This window comes from Falco naumanni, chromosome 3 (assembly GCF_017639655.2).
Source record: "Falco naumanni isolate bFalNau1 chromosome 3, bFalNau1.pat, whole genome shotgun sequence".
Lineage (NCBI taxonomy): Eukaryota > Metazoa > Chordata > Aves > Falconiformes > Falconidae > Falco > Falco naumanni.
In genome coordinates, this window is record NC_054056.1 from 69165562 (window position 1) to 69187969 (window position 22408).

A 22408-nucleotide genomic window follows, 5' to 3' on the forward strand; every position below is an offset into this window, starting at 1 on the left:
CCATCTGTAAAAAACTTTGAGGTATTTTATTTAATACTAATGGGGAGAAGGGGAAAGCAAGCTGCACAGCTTACATTTTGGAGTTTTAAATAGAGACTGTTCTGAGTATCTATTGGGACTGACTTTCCATCCTGTGTCACCATCAGCTGTTGTCAAGCTTTACTTTATGTGTATTGTATATGTGGTGGAAAACATCCCCAGTAATTTTCCTACTCTAGTTGGTGATTTATGTGTAATAATATCAGTTGTGCAGCCAAAGTACAGTATGCTTCTTGTGCCCTGGCTCCCATTTGCTCTCCAAATAGGGGTTTTGATTATTCTTTAAATACTGGGCTATTTCATATTCCAAAACTGGTAAGATTGAAATGCCTCACTCTGCAATGTAATTGATTTCAGAACTGAATCTTGGTTCTAGCCTGTTGAGAACTAAAACAATATACACTGTAACTTAACGTTACTACCTTATAGTGTAAAACATTACTGAAGTCATAGCTGGCTAAAATACAGAGCGAGTTGGCTATTTCAGAAACGTCTGGAGGTTATATCGTTTTTATAACAGCTTAACATGTCTTGCATTTTGTTACTGACTTAATGCAGTATTTTGACAGCGGGCCATGCTTTGATCTTGTACTCCAACTTGCCTGTTTGCACCCCATACTCTTGTCTGCATATTCTCACTTGTCTCTCAGCTCTAGTACTTGTGTGACCACATGCTGATTTGGAGTGGTTCACTGATCCAACTGAAGGTTGTTTGGATTTTTACTTTCTCTCTTGCTCTATAAAGCCAGCTATGAAATAGTGCCCTTAGACAGAAAGGAATTTTCAAGGTAGCCTGATGCTAAAGTTTTAGCTTTTTAAAAACGCTTACCGTGGTGGTTTTATTACTGCGTACATTTCCTAAGGAATTTAATAGTTATATGTAAGTTTAGTTAACTTTTTTAGATTTCAGTAAAATATTTCTATGAACTGGCAATAAATGCCTACAGCCAATACAGATTCAGAATGCCTCATGGACACTGGAACTAGTTATTTCTATTACTTGAACAAATGAAATTAACATCTATTTTAAAACTCTGGGAAACAAATTTTTCTATAGCAATAATTAGTTGTCACTAGGTGCATAGTTGCTGTGCATTTTAGTCATGTTTAAATGTTGAGAGACTTGAATACACATTTTAAAGCAACAAGTGTGTATAAATGCAATATTAAAAAAAACTTGCAAAATTTTTATCCTCTTTATTTGCATATGTTAAAATCTGTATTGGCAGGCACTGCCTTGCTGAAGTTTTTATACTTTTAGTATGAAGAGGTTGCATCCAATGCATTCACTAGGTAAGCGTTTAATGAAAATGAAACAATCTGTTTAAATGTGATGGTGCTGGTCGTGCTCTTTCTCACTGAAACCCAGACATGCACAAAAGGCTGTGTATTTGTGGTGGGTGATGCTTGTACTCGAAACATACAATCTTTACTAGAAGATTGCTGTTTAACAATGTTTTCATGTTCATGTTGCATTGTGTATGGTTTCAATATGCCATATTATGTTTGAATTGTTCCTTCTATTTTTTCTCCTATTAAAGTATTTTATTTTCTCTTTGTCTTTTTGTTGCATAATAAAGATGATCAGTCTCCTTTATGGTACTTCTTCCCTTTTAGATGCTTTCTAAACTTAAGTACGTGGTCAGTTGTATGCCTTCACACTTCGAATGATTAGAATGGCATGTATGCTGCTGGAACCGATGAGTTGTGGCTCATGATCCATTAATGAGCTGACAACTAACTTATATCACATCTTAAGATATTTCTGTGAAGCAGAAAAGATAAGTTGGCCAAAACTTATTTTATACTTCTTTTTTCCCTTCCATGTTTGTAAGTTGCTGTGCCATGTAATGTTAATAGAGAAATAACATCCTTAAAGGCAGAGAGAAAGAGGTATGTAACGCTCGGGGCCGATAGCAAACCTCATTATTTAAAGGTAGATTTACTAAGAAGGGTTAATGGTGTTCTGAGGAAAGACTTGTCAGTAAGTTTGGGCTGGTTGCATTGTTGGACTAGCAAGGTGGCATCTAGATGACTTATTCTTCCACCCCGTATTTTTGAACTGAAAAAACCATAGTTACTTCTTGTGCTTTTACATTCTAAGGGCATACAGGTGATAATATGGTTATGGAATTGACTTAAAGCCTTATTTTGAATTATAGAAATATAGCAAAATTATGCAAATTTACTTTTTGTTTATTGTTCTTTCTCCCCTTGAAATCTAGTTTTCTGAGCTCTAAATAAGTCCCTGTATCTTCTAAATCCGGTATTTCATTATTCAGAGAGAATGCACTCAATGCATTTGATTCTCATTGGCAACATGTTGGTTGTAGGATATGTGAGCTCTGTAGAAGCCCCTGTTGCCCTGCTCCAGGGCTTCGTTCCCAGGAAGAGAGGGTGACCTTTGTGCACCCAGGTCAACTTCTGACAGGTAGTCAGGGCAGGAAGGTTTTCTGTGCTTTGGAAGCATTCCTGGGTCCCTTTTTTTTTTTTTTTTAAGGTATGGCTTCAGAGTTAAGATTTGAGCACGTAAGTGTCTGTGAGGACTGCTATAAAAGAGTACAGCTAAGTGTGTTTTTTATATCCTTGATTTTATGCTGAAACAGACACACTAATTTGTGGGTGCTCGTAAGAAATGTGCTGTTTGCTGTGTCTTGTAAATACTGTGCCATCTGTGAAATAGCTGCCAAACCTGGCAGCCAAGGGTTGTTTTATTGCAGGCAAGCAGGGCTACAGGAGTATCTGACAAAAGCATCTTCAGGTTTCTTTTGGAATTGGAGAAACTGATGAAAAGGGACAAACACTACGTAGTCTGTTCTCCGTACAGTGTACATTTAAACTTGCTCTAGATAGCAGGTTTCTTTGGTGTCCTGTTGTGGGTATGTTTGAAAACTTTAGGAGAAAAATTCAGGCCTCTGCTATGAGAAGGTTTTTAAATAATGTTAAAATTGCTGCTTCCCAGTGAATAACCAGACTTTAAGTCAAAGTATAGGCTTCTCCCCCCACTGCCATAAGTAAAGTAGGTCTACTGTTTCTCCTCAAACTGTTTTCATCTTTTCATTTTCCAGCCCTAACCAGCCTTATTCTATCTGTAATGTTGTTTTTTGCGGGTTTTTTTTCTTCCTCCACAGTCATATTTCTCTGTTTTTGTGGACATGATCAGGAAAAAGCTAGGAAAGTAAATTTTATGCTTATTCCTCCACCATTCCCCAAGCTGTTAGGAAACTGGAGAAAAAGAAAAGAAAAAAAGTCATCCCTGCAAAATGCATTCTGTGGAAGATATGTAATTCAATTTTAAATCTTTGCCTTAAATCCTCTGCATACGTTTAGAATGCATTCCTTAGCTCCATGAAACTGCGGCCCATTTCCCAGGGCTTAGTGACAGAATATGGTTTTTGTGAACTTGCTAAAGCTTGTGAGGATGCTTAAGCAAGAGAAAAGTGCTCCTCACTATTAATTTACATTCTTTTCTCTTTTGTTTCTGTCTCTCTCTTTTTTCATAGAATCATAGAGTAGTTTGGGTCGGAAGGGACTGTAAAGATCATCTCATTCCAATCCCCCTGCCACAGGCAGCGACACCTTCCCCTAGACCAGGTTGCTCAAAGCCCCATCCAACCTGGCCCTGAGCACTTCCAGGGATGGGGCATCCACAGCTTCTCTGGGCAACCTCTTCCAGTGTCCCACCACCCATTTTCCTCCATATGTATTTCCCTACAGCATTTCTCCTGAGTTTATGCTGTTTCCCTCCCACTCCCCTTTTTGTCTTTTAAAGTTAATCAGCAACTGGATAACTAAGGTTATATGACTTAGATGCCAAGTATGGTTTTGTAATCTGCATGTTTTATAAACTCCTCTGGCTGTGCCCTCAACATCTGGGGGCTGATGTGAGCCTCAGGGGTAAATACAGTAACTAAGAAACTTAGCATCAATAATTTCCAGAGTTCGCCTGCCATCTTTGCTTCTACAGCTGGAGGAGTTTATGTATCTCAGAATTTTTTCAGTTTGAAAGAATCTGAAAGTCAGATTTTATTGCTTTAAAATGCTTTTTAAAGTATTTACTTTGGTGTTGGTGTTTTGTTTTGTTTTTTTTTCATTGGGGGGTGTCTTTTTGCATTGAAGAGATTAGGATGATGTTTAAGATCAAAACCATCTCATGCAGACAAGGTCTTTAATGGCAATGAGTACTTGTTTTTCAGAAAGCCTTGCATTAGGTTCTCTGGTTTTGCACGTGTGGGCAGAAGACAGTAGGAAGACGGTGGGTTTTTTTCTCCAGGGTAGCTTCTGTGGCACTAGTGTCACAGAAGGTGTGTTTTATGTGCCACCTCAGTTGTATTCAACTTAAGTTTCTTTTGTGAATTTTTCTTCTTTCGTAAGTCAAACCACAAGAGGGCACTGACTATTTTTGGCTTGTTTCTAAGTAAGGATAGTATTTAAGGATGCTAATTCACTAAGGAGTTGTACTCTGAGACTCTCTTAGATACGGGATTTCTATCCAGGTATTTCATAAAACGTTAATAAATCTTTCCTATGTTTTAGAGGTTAAGTGACTGGGATCATTTCAATCTACAGAAAGGATCTTTCTAACTTTAAAACCTCCAACTTGCAGATTTACTGGGGTGCTTTATCACCTGTGGCAAATAAGCTGTGTTCCCCCAGGGATCCACTCCGGGAAGACCTGAGCGCTCCCCACTTCACGAGTGAACGGAAACCGTAGCGTGTTCACGCCAACTCCGTTTACCTGCAGGACCTTTCCTTCCCCAAACGCGTTCTTTAGGGGTCGCCTTCAAGCCCGAGGCGCTGCAGTGCACACCGGCGGCACACGAGGGCATGTGAGGACTGCTGCATTCCGCCGTCCTGAGCGCCGGGGGTTAGCGCTGATTCCTGGCTGCTTGCTCGCTGAAGCTGCACGCATGGCAACGACCTCGCTAATTCCATCTGCTGCGGGGATGAGGTCCACCGGGTGCCAAGTACAGGTATGTTTCAGTAACCCTTTGTATTGCTTAGGCCTTTAAAGTTGTTCCCTGGCAGCACGTGCGATAGGTTGGGGTTGCTGCAGGCCTCTGGAATGAAGAGGGAAATTCTTCTGCTAAGGCTCATGCTCCATTCTCAGAGAGGATGAAGTATCCCTGGAGTATGCTTCTGCAGTGGCATGATACTTAGTGGCTGGCTACAGCCACTTCAGTAGCTGTGTATCAGTCACAGTTTGTTTCACGCTGTAATCTGATTCATATTTACCATAAAATATGTTTGTGTAAAAACATGTCAGACATGATTCACTTTCCCATGAAAGGGGGAGAGGTGTAATCCTGTATGAGTAATTATTTGATTTACGAAAGATTGTTTTCTCACACAAAATAAAAGATAATGGTTAAAGTACATGTCTGGAGTGGCAGTGGGCAGGAAGGGATGAAATGTTGCACACCCAAGCTTCTGCTGTTTGCTTTTTAACCTTGCTTTTTAATTTACCTGTAGCTAAGCAGTGCGAGGAAACTGAAGGTCTGCTTTGTTTTCTTGATAACCCTTAATCAAAGCAAACATGCCTTCTTTGCTCCTCTGCAAGACGATGGAACACTTGTATTTGATATGTTGGGATTTTCACTTTCTTACATCATATTCCATGTGACATCCGCTAAGTTTTGAAAACATTGGAGTGTCTTAACTTGAAGTACTTAGCTGTTCAACTTGAAAAATTTTGGATTTGATTGAGGGTCTCTTATCTTGTAGGTTTATCTGACAACTCTTACCTTCATTACTGCTTTTGCCTTATCAGCCAAGGAGATACTATTGCAGTGTTATCCACATTTGGGAGATTAACTGAAAAAGTGAAACTAATTGTGCAGGATAATGCAGGGAGCTTGAGGCAGGGCAAAGAACAATCTGCCATCTGAGAATAATAGACTGTTTGAGTATACTCCTACTCTTTAACATTTGGTCTATAAGCACTGCTAAGTGGGGTACATAACGCTCTACAAGCCAGCACTTTTCAAGAATATTTAATGAATTCATAGCACTTGAAGTTGACACTAAAATTTACGATCAGTCAGGTTCCACCCAAATGTCAACAAGCAACCATGAATCACCATTGTTTGCTGAGCAGTATACCAATAGCAGAATTACCACAGTATCTGTGCTGAAATACAGAAGATCAACAAAACTAGTCAAATGTGAAACTACCTACCAAAAATGCTAGAAAATCACTGTCCCTATAGAGCTATTTGTAGTTGTTTTTATGGTTCTGTAGTTTTTTTGGCATTACATTTTGAAGTTCCTTTGGTTTTTAAGGAGAGCATTCTTTCTCTCCTGTACTTCACTCATTTTTTTCCCAGTCTCTCTGCTCCCATTACTGTCTATTCCCAAATTATTATCTGCAGATGTAACTTTATGAAGAATACTAAAACAGGTGATGTTTCTCATCTGCATTGGACAATGCCTGATGAACATTCCTTCTTCCACAGCAAGGCAGGGGGGTAAGCAATGCAGTATTATCATTACCTGTGCCCCAGTAGCGCCCACCAGAGACAGTGCTACTGGGCAGGCTTTGAAGAGACGGTGCCCGTCCAAGGGAACACTCAGTCTGCCCCCAGGGTGGTCCCCATCTGTCTGGTGCTAGCGAAGTGAACTCAGAAGGAGAGCCAAGCGGTCACTGCAGTAGATCTGCAACAAGTTCCACATCAGGTTCTGATGTCTTTCCTTTTCATTGCTTCTGTGTGAGCAGCGTGGGAGCATGTGGGTCTATGGGGAAAGAAATGTAATTGACTGGCAAAAGCTCAGATTTTGCAGGTGTCTCTCATAGTTACTCAGGGCTCATTAGATAGCTTAGTACCCATAAAAGTTGTGGAACATGTTCAAGGCAAAGAATTGCAAGAAAGGAAAAAGCAATCAACCAGTTAAAGACTTGCTCCTTCTGCTTTGTGTTTAATGTTTTTACTTTTCCTCAAACATAGAGCTTGTAGTTAGAAAACTGGTGGATTCTACCTGCAGATCAAAATGGTAATGGAAATAACATCCTTGAATTCCATAGGTCCCCAACAGTGTCAAGAAAGGACGTGCATTACTTTGGGCTGTTATGTGCCCTGGTAACTGTAGAATAAAGGCACAATCTAAGACTGCCATTCTTTTTGTACATCTGAAAATGCTCACCATCTATCCAAATATTAATTAAAAAGCAGTGTGAATTGGATGAAAAATGTGTATAGGGGGAGTATTTTACAATGCAGGGTTAGTATATAACTTTGGTGACTTCTCTGTTGGAATTGGCACTTAGTGACGTCAAACACCTTCTAGTGTTTTCTTTGGGTAACTCACTTTTCAGCCAGTCCTGAGAGCAGCGATGGTCATGACACAGAGGTTCGTACAGCCCCTTTTTGTAACAGGACAGTCATCCTCCCATCTCCTACTGTGAAAAGGTTGGTGTGAGGTCTCTGTGCTGGTTGATGTATCTTAGAAGTGGGGATGTGGGAACAGAGAGCAGATTGGCTTGATCATTTGCATGTAAAAGGGAGCGAAGAAGTAGAAAAACAGGCTTTTAGGCTTTCTTCCAACACCAAGTAGTAAGACCAAAGAAAGTGCTATTTCATCTGAGTTCATATTCTACCATCTCAGGAAAACACTTGTAAGGTACTACAATCAAGGAATAATGGGTGCAGCTGCATTAGTCTTTTAGTTTTGATCAGGAGTGTACTTTTTAAGCAAGTGTCATCATTATTCCCACTTACCATGCTTTAGTTCACATCACAAGGCAGTTTTGGTGTGTCCAAATTTAATTGTTTTGGAACTAAACCAGAATATGTTTTTCAGATCCTCGCGTAATGCAGTCCAGTTGCCACCACTGATGTCCAGTCCTTGGGACCAAATCAGAATCAGCCTGTGAAGTAAAATCCTTTGAGACGTGTATGGCATAGATGGCCAGGTTCTTAGCACCAAATGTTTCAATGTATGGATCCGTTCCATTTGGTTCCAAGGACCTGTTACCGTGGACATAGCCAGTCTAACCTAGAGAGCCTCCAAAATGACCTGTACCCTCATCTCCCAGCAGATGAAGATGACAGTATGCAGCATTCAAGGACTGCTGGACTTGCAGAAGAAACCTTGACAGAAGAGCTGTTCAACCTTCCAAACATGACTGATTTGAGAAACAATTGACACCACCATTATTGGTGGGTAAAGGATTACAATACTTAGTGTTACTTGTCTAGAAAAACCCATAACATTATCTACCACTGCTACTTCCCAATGGATCAGCAATGCAATAAGCATGGATCTGAGCAGTGAGAAATTGCTCAGGTGCCCTCATTACTTAGGATCAACTCGTTCTTTCTTATCAGCTTTGATACTTGAAATAGCATGGGAAATGTTATTAATTTTGATATAATTGTTTGGGAGTCTATTTACACTACAAAATGTAAATAACATTTTTAGTTTTTACAGTGGTCTAACCAGATAGTTGGTCTGGGAAAGTAAAAGGTTAGCCCAGTCTGATCATACAATTACCACAAGTAATTGAGCATAAGAGCAGTTTAGAGCATAAGAAGAAACTGGCAACTTCAGCAGTCTAGCAGCTAATAAGCAGAAGAGGTGACGAAGTTGGAAGAAACTAAAACTCCAAAGAGTCAGAGAGTGGTGATAGTACAATGGTATGGAATTTTTAAATAATGTAATTTTTAAATAATGCAGGAGAATACCATTATTTGAGTTAGTGACAAATACAGTGTTTCACATACAGCAACAATAGAAATGACATTGCTTTTTCTAAAAGCAAGATACCGAAATTATGTTGCTGACAGATATTTTTTTTAAATGTGCACACATTTCTCATTTTCACTTTTTGTCAAAAAATACATATTTATTAGTATGTCTCAACTGCCAAGAGTCTTGCTAGCTTTCTGTTGTTCAAAAGGTAGTGCTGACTTTATTCACTGAATCACAGGATGGCTGAGGTTGGAAGGCACCGCTGGAGATCAGCCAGCCCAATCCTCCTGCTTGCAGCAGGGCCACCTGCAGCAGCTCGCTCAGGGCTGTATCTGGTTGGGTTTTGACTGTCTGCAAAGATGGAGACTCTACAACTTCTCTGGGCAACTTACTCCAGCGCTTAAAAAACATTAGAATAATAAAAAAAAAAAGTTTTCTTATCTTTAAATGGAATTCCCTGTATTTCAGCATGTCCATTTCCTCGTGTCCATTTCACCCTGTATTTCCCTTTGTGTCCAATGCTTTTTCTCATAACAGTGCTTAAGAATAGTTCAAGTATATGTTAGTTATTATAATGTAGTAAAGATGGACTTTGCTTACTGGACAAGAAAAAGGTAGGCAGGTTAATTACCAATGAAAGGACAAAGGTTTTTGTTTATGATTTTTACTGTCTTAAATACCAAGGAGGTCTGAAATTGTGCCCATGCAACTGCTGACTGGAGATCAACATGGGCTGGTTTTCTGTGCCTGTGGTCCTAACTTGGCTGCTTCTCCAGGTGGTCTGGAGTCAGGTAAGAAAACAAAGAAAGTATATTCTTTATATTGATCGAGTAAGCAATACAGCTTAAGGTAAATTTCAGAGGAAAAGACTTAAGTCATGTTGCATGTTGCATGTTGTCATCTGCATGGAAGAGAGAAAGATTTCAGTTTCTTTGGGGTTTTGGTGCTGCTATTTTTAGTAGGCCTGGCTATACATGGGAAGAGCTTATCTTGCATTCCCCACCTAAACAAAATGTCCCATAATATTCAAAGTATCATTATCAGAATATGAAATCTGTGGTTAGAACCAAGATAAGTATTAAAATTTATTTTACTACTCCATATTTGAATGGAAATATGATTCTTCCCCACCCCGAAACACAGTATATTTAATATTGAAATTGATGCTTTTTTAGCCACGGGATATACTTGGAAATGACTGTTCTCTCTTCCTCCACTCCAGCCAAACCATTTAATGCCAAAAATAAACAGTTTAGATTTTTGTATTTCCTGTCTTTTGTAGTGAAATGTAGCATTTTGCTCATCTTGTGATAATTTATTGTAGAGGCCAGGAATCTTGGTAAAAACACAACATAATTAGTTTGGAGAACAAAAACCAGTAGGCTGTTGAAAGTTCATTTCAACTGTTCGTAGCTGCAGAGTATTCTTCAGAGTAAGATGTTACTTACTGTGACATTACTTAAGTGGAATAACGTTATATATTTTAAGTTATGCAACTAAACTGATTCTGTGAATCCAGCTCTAATTACCTCACCGTGGCAGTCATAATCTCTTCATCTCCACTAACACGTGCTCATACATCTAAGTCAAGAGCTCAACCTCATGTGCCCCACACTCCTATAGCCTTCCTGTATCCCCACTACCCCAGCCCCACACTGCACTTGTATTTCTGCCACTCATCGTGACTGCCTGTTCCCCTGTTCCCAGCCATTTGGAAAGTCAAGTCTCGGCTTTGGTTAGATTCCTCTACAGGCTTTTGTAAAGCCTGTAGTAGGTGATGTAGGTGCTACTAATATCCACAAGCTATCATACATCAAACGGACTCCTCATAACTGGCTCCTGTGTGAGACAGGGGCTTCTCATCACCAGGGGTAATTGTTTCATTTCCACCTGCCTTATAGCCAGGAAGAGCTTCTTTCATATTTCTGGATGCCAGTACTAGGAGTTATGTCGTCTGGAGAAAACACTGATAGTTAGGGTGTCTCATCCAAACTGGTTGACTATGCTCCAACTGAAGTTCATGGTGATGATACAGGGAAATTTTCATTTGGGTGTTTTATCATCCTTGAGTTAGATGTCCAAGCTAGGTGAGATGGATCACCTTCTGGAGATTCCAGACCATCATGGTGGTGCCATAGATATTTTAGGGACAGATTAATTACCTATCTGTTTCTCCACTGATCACTGAATGAGTCTGCTTACTTAGTTTTCACATGATTACAGTAGGTGAGATATTTCCCACCTATTCAAGATGCACTTGAATTATTTGCCAGTTAAATGTGGTCACAAGCCATGGTTCGACCAACCTTTACTGTAACTTAATTTACATGAACTATGTTGTTTGCTAAAGTTAAGGACTAGTATTATAAATGTTTAGAATTTTGTGTGTGTGTGTGTAGATTTAAAAGCAGCATTGATCACATGAATTAGATTCCTTTTTGGTACACCTCAGGTAATCAACCTTCTTCTGTATGTGACTGAACTGTGAATCTGTTGATTATTTACAAAACTTTCAGAAACTAGAAATCCATGATATAGGTCTCAGTTGTCAGGCAGGCATTGAAACTGAAGTTGCTGCTACTCAAACGAGTAGTACTTGTACGCAGAGATAATCCTTTTGAAATGCAGTATTTTGCTGTTGAGATTCACAGGACTAGAGACCTAGTTTTATTGAGAAGGAAGCAGAAAGGAATGATGGAAGGGATCCCTTCAGCATAAAACATTCCGTGACTGTTTTCAGACACCAAGGATCAGCCCGGGTTTCAGTTGATTGCTGAATTTGGTATTAGTCATGGACTCACATTGGTTTATGCACCAAAAGTACTGCTGGACTTAGCTACCTCGATTTCAGTTTGTGAGCTTTGGCTGCTGATGGAGGAGCTTTTCCACGACCTAGCCAGTTTTTACCTTTAACACTGTTATACTTTGTGATTAGTGGATATGGGTACATTGCAGTTTATAATTATTGAAACTGCAGAAACATTTTAATCCCCATTAACAGTTATAAGGGGATTCAACAAATACGGGTATAGTTCTTCTCCTCCATCGACAATGTTTAACACAAGACAATAACATAATTTTAATTTTTTAATACCACAATCTTTACTTGTCATTTTTTTTTCTTCTGCATCACCTATAAATCTGTATGAGAGTGGGAGTTTAAAATGAAGTCTTCAAAATGTGTGTTAGACTCTGCCTGTGTACTTTCAGCCTTTTTTACAAGCTCCACTTTCGTTTCAAAACTTGAATACGTGGATGCTGTCTTATGCAGATCCAGTAATAACAAAATGTAATGATAGAATATCATTACATATGTGGAATAAAACTTCAAAATGTAAGAGGAATCTACTGACATTTCAAATTTATGGATGATTTGTCATCCATAAATTTAGAAAAGATATTTGGGGTTATTAAACTGTATTTGTATACAGTTATATGCTTATTCTTTTTTCTGAAATCCACATCCTTATTTCTCATGTATCAATGTAAATCTGAATAATACCAATTACTCAGTGAAATGCGAGATCAAAATCAATCCTTCACTTTCTGCCCAACTCTGGAAACAATTTTTCAATGGACTCGGTCACTTTTGTACAATGATGTTGGGTTTTTAGGAGTCGGGTATCTTAAAATCTACCAAATTTTGAAATGACTCAGAACTGTGAAGTGCTGAAACGGGGTTGTTTCAGGAGAAACCGGGTCAGGAAATAGATTCTACTCAATGGTTTCTGTAACTGGCACTTCAAGGTCAGAATCCTGCCTTTAGGCTGGGTAAGGATATACGTGGGTGGTAGTTTTCATTAAGAAAATTCAGAAGCAGTTGTTGTTGATTAAAAACATTGCCTGTTTATGTAACATTTAGATATTAAGCATTTGATTATGCCAGCTCATACCAATTAGGCATTATCTCTTAGACCTATAAATTATAGCCTCTACTTGGTTAGGCAAATAATAATTTTCTCCTCTTAGGAGATCAGAATAAATGATCAAAATCTGACAAAAACTGTGAAGCAACAGTTTGAATTAATTTTAGTTGAGGTGAATCAAAATGATAAAATGAGATTTCAGGCTTTTGTATTTACAATATTTTTTTCTGCCATTTTCTGAAATTTTCATGAGACACTCATTTCAGATTGAAAATGAATCTTTCATTGGAAAGCTAAAATAGGACATTCTGACAATTTCAAAGCTTTCTTTCTCAACCTTTTCCAAATGAAGAAATTTCATGGAAGTTTGTTTTGTTTGGGATTTTTTTGGTGGTTTTTTTTCCCCCTGCGATTGTTTACATTTTTTATATGAACATCGTAAGTTTTAGGGCCCATAGTTATGTTTGCTCTCAAATTCTTCCCATCATTATGTGCCAAAAATCAGGTCTAAATGAACATGTGCATTTGAATCTCACTTGAAAATTCTGGCCATACTATTTTCTTATCCATCATACAGGTGATAGAAATGTCCACAATTAATATTCCTGTGGACTGCACGGACTTGATTTTTACCAGTTTTCAGCATTCTGGTCTTGTACTTTTTGTTGCTTTTAATGGAGGTTGCAGATGTTTATCCCACTAGGAAAATATGACAGACATGCAAAACTGCATGTACAAAAAATAACAAGCTATTTACACAGAGAAAGAAACAGTCAGGGGGTGGGGGGAACTATAGTACAAATAAAAGTAAAAATCCTACACTGCTTTGCAGAATTGATGTTATATCTTACCATTTGCTACATTGTCAAAGCTTAGAATTTAAGGGTGTTCTTTACCTTCAGTTTGTGACCTTCTTTTCAAACATACAAATACAAGACTTCGGATGAGAAACAGGAAAACCCACCCAGCAACAATTGCTTAGAGAGGCTGTTCATTATTTTACTCGCTGCGTGAGAATGTTGTGTAATGTTATGTTGGGTATGTCCAAGCCAGTCCAAAATGAAGCATCTAGTCTGATAAAACCTTATAGATTATGTTCTATAGGCATGTTATGGCAAGAAAGTGTACTATGTTTATCCCATTATATCTCATTATGGTCTCTGGATTTTACATGTTGCAGAAAGAGTCTTTGAGTTGGGATTGCTTAGGTAGTTGGAGTCCAGGTAAGGCACTAACTGGGGCTGAAGTGACCTGGACCTTGTACCCAGTCCTTCAAAGACTTGCTGGGTGACACCAGACCACTCATTCTATTCCATCTTCAGCTGTATGATGGAAAGTACAGCATAACTTCCATAGGTTCTGTACAGCTCCTGATTAGTAGCAATAGTAGATGTCACAGAAATAACAGCTGCTTTTTCCTGTTTGTGAAAGAATATTCTGTACTGCCTGAGTTGTGAGAGAAAAGCAGTTGTGAAAACTTCACAGAAGCAGTCCTGGGTGACTAGTTGGGCAGCCTGAAGTGGGGAGGACACAAAGCTGACACAGAAGCAAATCAACATTTCCAGTCAAATGAGGACGCTGTGGGTCCAGTCAGTCCAATACAAAGCCATGTGCTAAGTGCTGTCAGTTGAGCTTAAATTGCATCTCTAATACTGTTGAGAGAGTAACGTGAGCTGCATTTCATTATGTGCCTTTCTAATAATATCTTTTTTTCTTCCCCCTTCCCAGCCTGCTCCAGAGACAACTGGTGAGTTCTGTTTAGAGATCTATTTGTATGCATGGGAGGCAGTCAACAAAACCAGCTGCTCATAAACATTGCTAGGACAGACACAGATTTATAATTACTGTTATTGTTATTGCATTAATTTTCACACTTCATAAAGATAACAGCAAGGGCTAATGTCCTACTTCTCTTGTCTTTTTATTTTTCAGAAATAGATGTAGATGGAGGACTTGATCAAGACATCTTTGACATCAATGAAGGTTTTTTTAAAATTCAGTTTCTCTCTTAATTGTTTTTTATTATTTTCATGATGGTAACCACAGATCAATATAATAACTGGGTGTTAATTTCCTCTTCCCTTTAGCTTTAGGACTAGACCTTTTTGAAGGAGACATCAAACTTGATGGGGTGAGTTCAAATAAAATATAAAACCAGAGATGTGTCGTTGACTTACATAATGTAAAGTATCGCTGGCATGGAAATGATTGATGCATCCTGCTCCTGCTGACAATAAATGCTGTTTATGTAACAATAAACTGAAAATGTTTGGGGATGGATTTCTACAAAATGCCGTAGACAATGAAGGAGCCGGGTGCATTTGCAGAAACGTTATCCAGAATAAGGTTGGTTTAGCCACTAGATCAATGTTATTAGCTTCTTGTTTCCTTTGCTGTGTTTTTGAAGTTGAGCTTTTAAGACACTCAGCAGCACTGATCACCATCCAGGCAGGTTTATATAAAAGGTTCTTCATTTGTCTGTACACAATGTTTATTCTGAGCCAACTAAATTTACAGACCAGTGTTGCAAAACCTTCATCATATTAGTTCACTAAAACCAATGGAGAAATTAGATTTGTAACACCACATTTTAAATCATCTGTCCAATATCCCTATCTGATTAATTAAAAAATTATTTACATAGCAAGTTACATCTCAAAAAAACCCTAGTAGAAACCTCCAAAATGTCTTGAACCCCTGGAAGCCGGTAGTGTTTTATTCTTCACTTTGATCAACTGCTTTGGCTTGAGCATGTGAGTGGACGCAAGGACAGCACTTGCTAAGGGCACAGGAGCAAACCCTTGCGTTATGAAAAATTACAAAATTATTAATCTCTGCATGGTTTTCAGGACTTTAGATCTTAATGCTTCCCACAGGAGCTGAAGCTGTCCTCACACATGCATCAAAATCTCAGGTAATTCCTATGGAGAAAACGCTGCAGAAGTTGGAGACACTGATAGAAGGGAGTGAAGGGATTTCAGCCCCAAACCTTAGACCTCTGAGTGAGCTTCCAAAGTTTTTGAGCTCTCTGATCTCTTATACGTCTTACATAGAATTGTAGGAAACTTGCTTTGCCTTAGCGCTATTGTTAGTCTATGATCCTAAATCACTTTTTACTGAGGACTGCATGCTTATTTTCTTTCTCAAATGCAGGAACGAAACTCCATCATTGGTGACAACTATCGGTGGCCCCACGTTATCCCTTACGTCCTTGATGACAGCCTGGGTACAGTATTTGCCCTTGACAATCTCTGTATGTCGTGTTGATAGAAATGTGAAATACAGGTTGATAAAGATACTGTGGCACCCTTTCCTCTTGTAAGCCTAGAGCAGGCCGTTTCCCGCGGCAGGGTTGGGCCTGGGTGTGCACGAGCAGGGTGTATCATCTTGGGGTTGGTGCTGGCCCTCACCTCCTCTCTTGGGTGGTTCTTATCCTGTCATTGCTATGGCCCAGCAGATTGAGTTGGTATATATGTCTGAGACATGAAACTCTACTAAGCAGAAAAAGAAGCAGAGCACTGAAGATCTTTTTAAAGCCAGGAAGCTTACCTGGCCATTACACCATCTACAGAGGCGACAACAAATTGTCATTCTGGCAGACAGTGCAGTTTGCAGTGGCACTTTGCTGAGTCCCCTCATGTGGGCCAGCAACACATCCTAGCTTGTCTCCATCCCTTTGAATCCACCCAGCTGTGGCTTTTCAGGGCAGACACAAGCGGTGAGACAGGGAGCTTCGTTTCTTGCTGTATACCACATGGAGAGATTGCACTCTCACTATGCATGGAGTCATCTTTCTGGTACAGCATAGAAAAAAAAAAAAAATCCCCCCCCCCACTCCCCCCCCAGTTTAGATTCAGATCTAAACTGGCTTGAAACCATGCAAGTTACTTAGAGGAGGTAGCACAGATACGATGTTAGCTGTTCAAGTCCTGGAGAGATTCTGTGAGAGATCTGTAGCCTGCAGTCTGCACTAAGCAAAATCCGATGTCTTCGTTCCCTATTTACGTAGTACTTGCTCACATAAATGTCAGCAAAGTAAAAGAGAGAATTAAAAAATTAAGAACCATGCACTATCATACGGCATGATGAGTATATAAAGTATTTTAAATGCAAGTACCAACGAAAAATTACACAGAAAAAAAAAAAAAAGAGGAAGATAAAATGTCACAACAGTACGATTGATGGTTTTAGGTCCCTGCTCAGGTCTCAATCCAGCAATAAGCCTGCTTATTTTGCTCAAAGATTGCTGGAGCAAGACCCACCCTTAGGACTTGCTCCATACAGATAATAGTACAAACCTATTGGCTCAGTATTGATAAGAACACTGTTTGCTTTTCAGAAATGAATGCTAAGGGACTCATCCTCAAGGCATTTGAACAGTATCGACTGAAAACCTGTATTGACTTCAAACCTTGGGAAGGGGAGAAGAATTACATATTTGTGTTCAAAGGAACAGGGTAAGAGGAGTAATGTAAAATAAATTTCATCCTGTTTGGCTTCAGGCTATTTTCATGGCCAGTATTCACTCTAAAACACATATATATGATTATAATTTTCTATTTTTCTTGTGTCCATTTTTCCAGTCCTTTTTTAATTGGAAATTGTAGTAGTTTCCTGAGCAGGTATTACCTGGTAGTAATGAAAAACTTCTTGCTGATACTGATTTTTTTAATGTAAGAGGAAATCAAGTCCTTTAAGAGGTGATATTCTGGGCATAGTAAAAATCTCAGAAACAAGCCAACTATTTTCTTGACTGATCTTCGGACATATGGAGTATTACTTTCAGTAGTCATTCTTAATATACCTTAGGTTTTAGGAAAAAAAAATATCCCAGCAGAAATATGATAGTTCTAACTGTGGGACAATGAATTTGCTTGAATATAAGAATGGATTTGCATTTGAACAATGTCACACCAGCATTCAGATATAACAGCAATATTTTAAAATGCTGCATAACACTGGGATATTTTACAGAGGTTTCACTTTATTTACCTCTTTTGAGGAATAGTTATGCTATTCCACCTTAAATTTTGCAAGATGAGACTCCAGTAAAGAAGTCAAAATTGCCCCAGCTGCTTCCCTTTCTAAGATAGTTTCTGTCAAAACAGTGCAACAAGAACAAATATATTCTCTACTCTACGCTGAATCATTTCTCTTTTAGAAAAGGAGATCAGGGAAAACTTGATAGCCTGGTGAGGAAATTTACATTTAGAAAATAATTTCCTGGTATAAGAATGCATTCAGAAATAGGGAAAGATTTTCTGATAATAAAAATGTTTCCCTTTGGCTTGTTCTGAGATGTTTGTAGCAGATAATTGTTTTCACATTTCTTCTGGCTCTGGCTCTGTATGTTTTCTACTGTTCATACTGTACACATGACCTTGAAACTCAGCCCTAAAAGATGTATAAATGGAGACTTAGGGAGCAATGCATTTTCCTGTGCTAATGACTCTTCGGCTTTTTGAGCCAAATGGAAAACTCATGTAGCTAAATTTTTTAATCCTTCATCACATAAAGTATGCATTGAGTTTGCTAATAATTGTACCTGAAAAAGAACCACAGTATTTAGCCTATGGCAAGTAAGAGGCCTCTACACGATATTTCATTTATATATCTATTAAAAAGTGATGAGTCAAGGTGGTGAAGAAGACAAGTCGTTCTAGTTGGATAACATATCTTGCCCTCACTGCCTGGTGTGTTGCTTGCTTTGAAATGTTTCTATCACCTCAGCTGACACATCTGCAAAACAATTAAAGCTCAGCAGCACTTTTAAAAAGTTTGGAGCTAAACAGCGCAGTCTCCTGAAAATGGCTGTCCAGTTTCAGTGAGGCAGATTCAGGTTCTAAAAAGGAATTACCAGGACTGATTCTGCATTAACTGTCTCTCATTTCACTCCATTCTTCTCTTCTGATTTAATGGGACAAGGTGAAAGGTGGGTAAACCAACACATTTCACCTCTGCCATTCCTCATTATTTTTTTTAGATCAGTTACGACTCCTGTAACTGCAGACTAAAGACCTCAGTCCAGAGGGTACAGTGCCGACAGGAGCACAAAGTTCCTGGCAACACCAGCTGGATTCATAAAGTTTTATTGCACGAAGAAAAAGTTGATAAATCACCTTTGCCTTTCTGATCTTGGCCTGCATCTATAAAACAGACAGAGGAAAGTGAAGGAATTTTGTGTCAAAAGGATTTGTAGTGGGCCATAAAGTGTTCATCTGGATCATCCTTTTGAATTCAAATGAAGTCAGCCACTATAGAAGCCAGCTGCCATTTTGTTGTGTGGACTGCCCTGTGTAAAAACACACTTGTAGTCTCTGATGTATGTACACAGTGTCATCAACCCCTGTGCAAAGAGCCACCTTCCTGCCCACGTTCTTTATCTACCATTTGCCAAGCCTTGGCTACTGCCTGTGTTGACAGGTATATCTTTATAACACGTAGTGAGTGGAGGTGCGTATAAGGTTCTGTAGCACACAGCCTTTCACCTCATCCTCAGGTCTATGCATCTGCAGTGGAGGTTAGACTGTGGATCTATTTAATGACCTTTTCTTGACTCCAGCCTGTGCACTGAACAGAATATGTGAGGGATGCTTGTGGGTTACAGAAATGCAGGAGCATCAAATGTGACAAGTGCCTGCAAAGCTCATGGAACAGTCTGGGAACCTTCAATGGATGTGCTGTTTCTCCCTACTCTGCTCATAAACAGGACTCATTCAGCAGAAAAAATATCATGGTGTGGTAGAGTCAAATGGTTAGCAGGCGAGGGAGGATTGGTGCCATATCTAGTATTTCCATATGGAAAATCAGGTTTTCCTGGAGCTTTCCTGGGAGGTCACTTCAGCATTTGCCACTGTGGCACACAGCAAAGGGAACCCATGCAGAAGTGGATTGTTAAAGATCCCTGGCTAACTAGCTTGCTGCTGATAAGTCAAAGCGTCTGTGTGCTGATATGGGTGATCTGTGATACTATGGGAAGTTATTTACTAGCGGGACACTAGTATAAAAATGTGCTTGAAGTCACATCATGGCTACTGATAGCATGTATCTACTTAAAGCCCATCTTCCAACAGGAGGCTGGTGGGACTAGTCAGAGCAGGTACTTCCCTGTTCCTCTGGCCTCTGACAGAGCAACTAGCAATGCAGAAAGCAGTGAATCAGAGGAGATACAGTTCTCACACTTGGGGAAGCTGGGACCTTTCCCCATTTTCTCTCTTCCTGAGGACACTGCTAACATGGCGTTCCAGGTGCCCATTGCTCTGGAGTGCCCTGTCCTACTCACCTCGTTTTATTCTCAGTGCTGGCTGACACAGACCATGTGTTTACTCCCTCTGTGGATGCAGAACGATGGTGGTGTAGGCATTTGGCATCTGAAGGCAAGGGGAAGCTGCATCCCCCAGTGTTTGGATGCTGATTTTGCCAAGTGTCCTGGATGTGCCTGTAGCCTGCGTGTGCTGTGCACAGCTGTGAAGCCAGAGGCAGCTGCTTTGGTATGAGGTGGACTCAGAACTGTGATGGACTTAGACCTCTGCACAACACAAGAAAAAGCTTCATGATCAGTGTGAGGCCTTGTTCGAGGGAAGCCCATGAAATGATGGATGCCACATATGCTCCTTCCCAGGTCTCGTGTTGTGATTTTAATGAGTAATCAATAGCCAAGGCCTGTGCTGCTTTGTGGAAAGGGAAATACCGGGGAATATGTTGCACTAATAAGTTACAGGGTTCGCAAGCACATGGTGTGCTTGTGTTTTTAAATTTCTGGGGGGGTAGGACTGCAAATCCTATGGCATATTTTGTGCCCGATTAATTTTATGGACTTCATTCGGTAAGTGTTGATTTATTTGCTGCGTAAAATATCAATTTAAATGTAGCTCTCTGTGCTTGCTACTTTGTGGACACAGGGTGCCATTTTATTGGCTTGTGCAGATAGCTCCCTGAATTTTTTTATCCTTTAATAAAAACTTCCAGCACAGCTGTGATTTTGCTCTTCCTTGTGAGCCTGTGTCAGCAGCAAGTGCTTGAGTACAGCAGCTTACCAGTAGCTAGAAAGAAAAGAGTTTATGAAAAGCATTGTCAGATCCACCAGCCTTTCAGAAGGTAAACACAGCCGTATAGAAGTGTACCCTACCTGGCAGCTACAGCCCCTCGCAAAGCAAAAGGCCAAAACAATAAGGAGAGAAGCAGCTGCAATGGCAGAGGGAAGATGTGCATGAACCTGGTTCCCCTCGTGACAGGGACAGGCCCAGAGTGTGCTCAGAGTCACATACTGTGGTCCAGCTAAAAATTGTTAATTTACAGTAACTTAATTGCTCTAAATCATGTCCATAGTCTTTGATGTTTGCTAGAGTACCAATGAAATTCTCATCAGTTTTCTTCCGTCACAAATTGCTCAATATTTTTCTTCTAAAATAAAACCCATTAAAAACAGTAGAGACGGAGTGGGGGAACTGCTTGTTCATCAAAACTGAGCTAAATGTGAGAGGAAAGGGTCCTGTAAGGAACAGATCAATGAAAAAATGCTCTCTATAGCAAAATATAACTTCAACGCTCAAGTTAAAAGTATACCTGTTGAATAGACTGATTCTGGAGTTTGCGTGGCGTGGTGATGGTTTGTATCTCAGAGTCATCTCTCCCTTTATTCCGATGCTAGCTGCTGGTCCTCAGTGGGAAACCAGCAAAAGGGGTTGCAGCAGCTCTCCATCGGAGACAACTGTGACAGGATTGGGACGATCCAGCACGAGTTCCTGCATGCCCTGGGATTCTGGCACGAGCAGTCACGGTCTGACCGGGATGACTACGTGTCCATCATCTGGGACAGGGTTCAGTCTGGTCAGTCACTCTTCTGATCTTCCTTTCAGGCTCTGGCATTTGGGAATTTAGCTGCAGAACATCCCTTCCAGTCACACTTTGGTGGTCACACTATTCTCTTACCCGGACTTATTCTTTCAAAGCCAGCATATCAATACATTAAATAGCAAGTGACATCTATTTGGGACCGAAAGCCTTGTTTGTTGTTGCTGTGGTTATTCCTTGTGCCACAGCAGTTCCCAAAGCCCTAACTAGAGATCTGAGTCCTGTTATGCTACATACTGTACAGCAGAGCAGCGGAAGAGAATAATTTAGTTTGTTTTAAATGAATGGTCTAAAAGCACTGTTACTCTAGGAGCCCTTGACAAAATGAAAGTAATTGAAAAAAAAATCCGACTCTGAAAAACCCAGTGTGGCCAAAGCCAGTAGAAAAATCTCCAGAGAAAACACAGTTTGTCCTCTTTCTTCCTGGCCACTACACCCAGTGCAGGCAGCAGAGCATGCAGAGAGGAGAGACCCATTTCAGAGTCTGCATCACATGAGTGGTGACTTTAACGATGCAGCTTGTGAACTTGAGTGTTGGTGCATTTGGGTTCCTCAGGACTCTGCTCAGTCTCTGCCTCTTCAGCTTGCTTTTGTCCTCTGTGACTTTCAGGCAGCTCAAAACCAAAGTTGTATACACAGACTTGATGCTTTCCTAACACAGGTATGCACAACAGACTGAAGAAATAGGTAATGATTAAATCTAATGCATTCTTATTTAGTTGTGATCAATAGTCAGGTGCCTATGCAAGTATATATTACAGAAAATGACTTAAGACTCCGTTATTTGATTTCCATTATATTTTGCTGACTCTTTAATGACAAGTTGCACTATTGTTAGCTGTCTGAAACTGCTGCAGCTTTTTTACACTGACCAGAATATAGTTACTGTATTTTGACTAATCTGAAACATTTGAAACCTTATCTTCCATTGGATAATTAGTAATGTTTTTTGCTCAGACTCC

General features: G+C 39.8%; 1 protein-coding gene across 1 annotated transcript in view; it reads left to right on the forward strand.

The window, feature by feature from the left end:
* Window positions 1-6880: 6880 nt before the first annotated feature.
* MEP1B (meprin A subunit beta) overlaps window positions 6881-22408 on the forward strand; it is a 33519-nt gene continuing 17991 nt past the window's right edge. Inside the window, 8 exon segments of the mRNA XM_040588835.1 lie at window positions 6881-6926; window positions 6929-7029; window positions 14322-14340; window positions 14526-14576; window positions 14681-14734; window positions 15751-15819; window positions 16933-17050; window positions 21244-21422. Coding sequence (XP_040444769.1) covers window positions 6881-6926; window positions 6929-7029; window positions 14322-14340; window positions 14526-14576; window positions 14681-14734; window positions 15751-15819; window positions 16933-17050; window positions 21244-21422 — 637 coding nt within the window.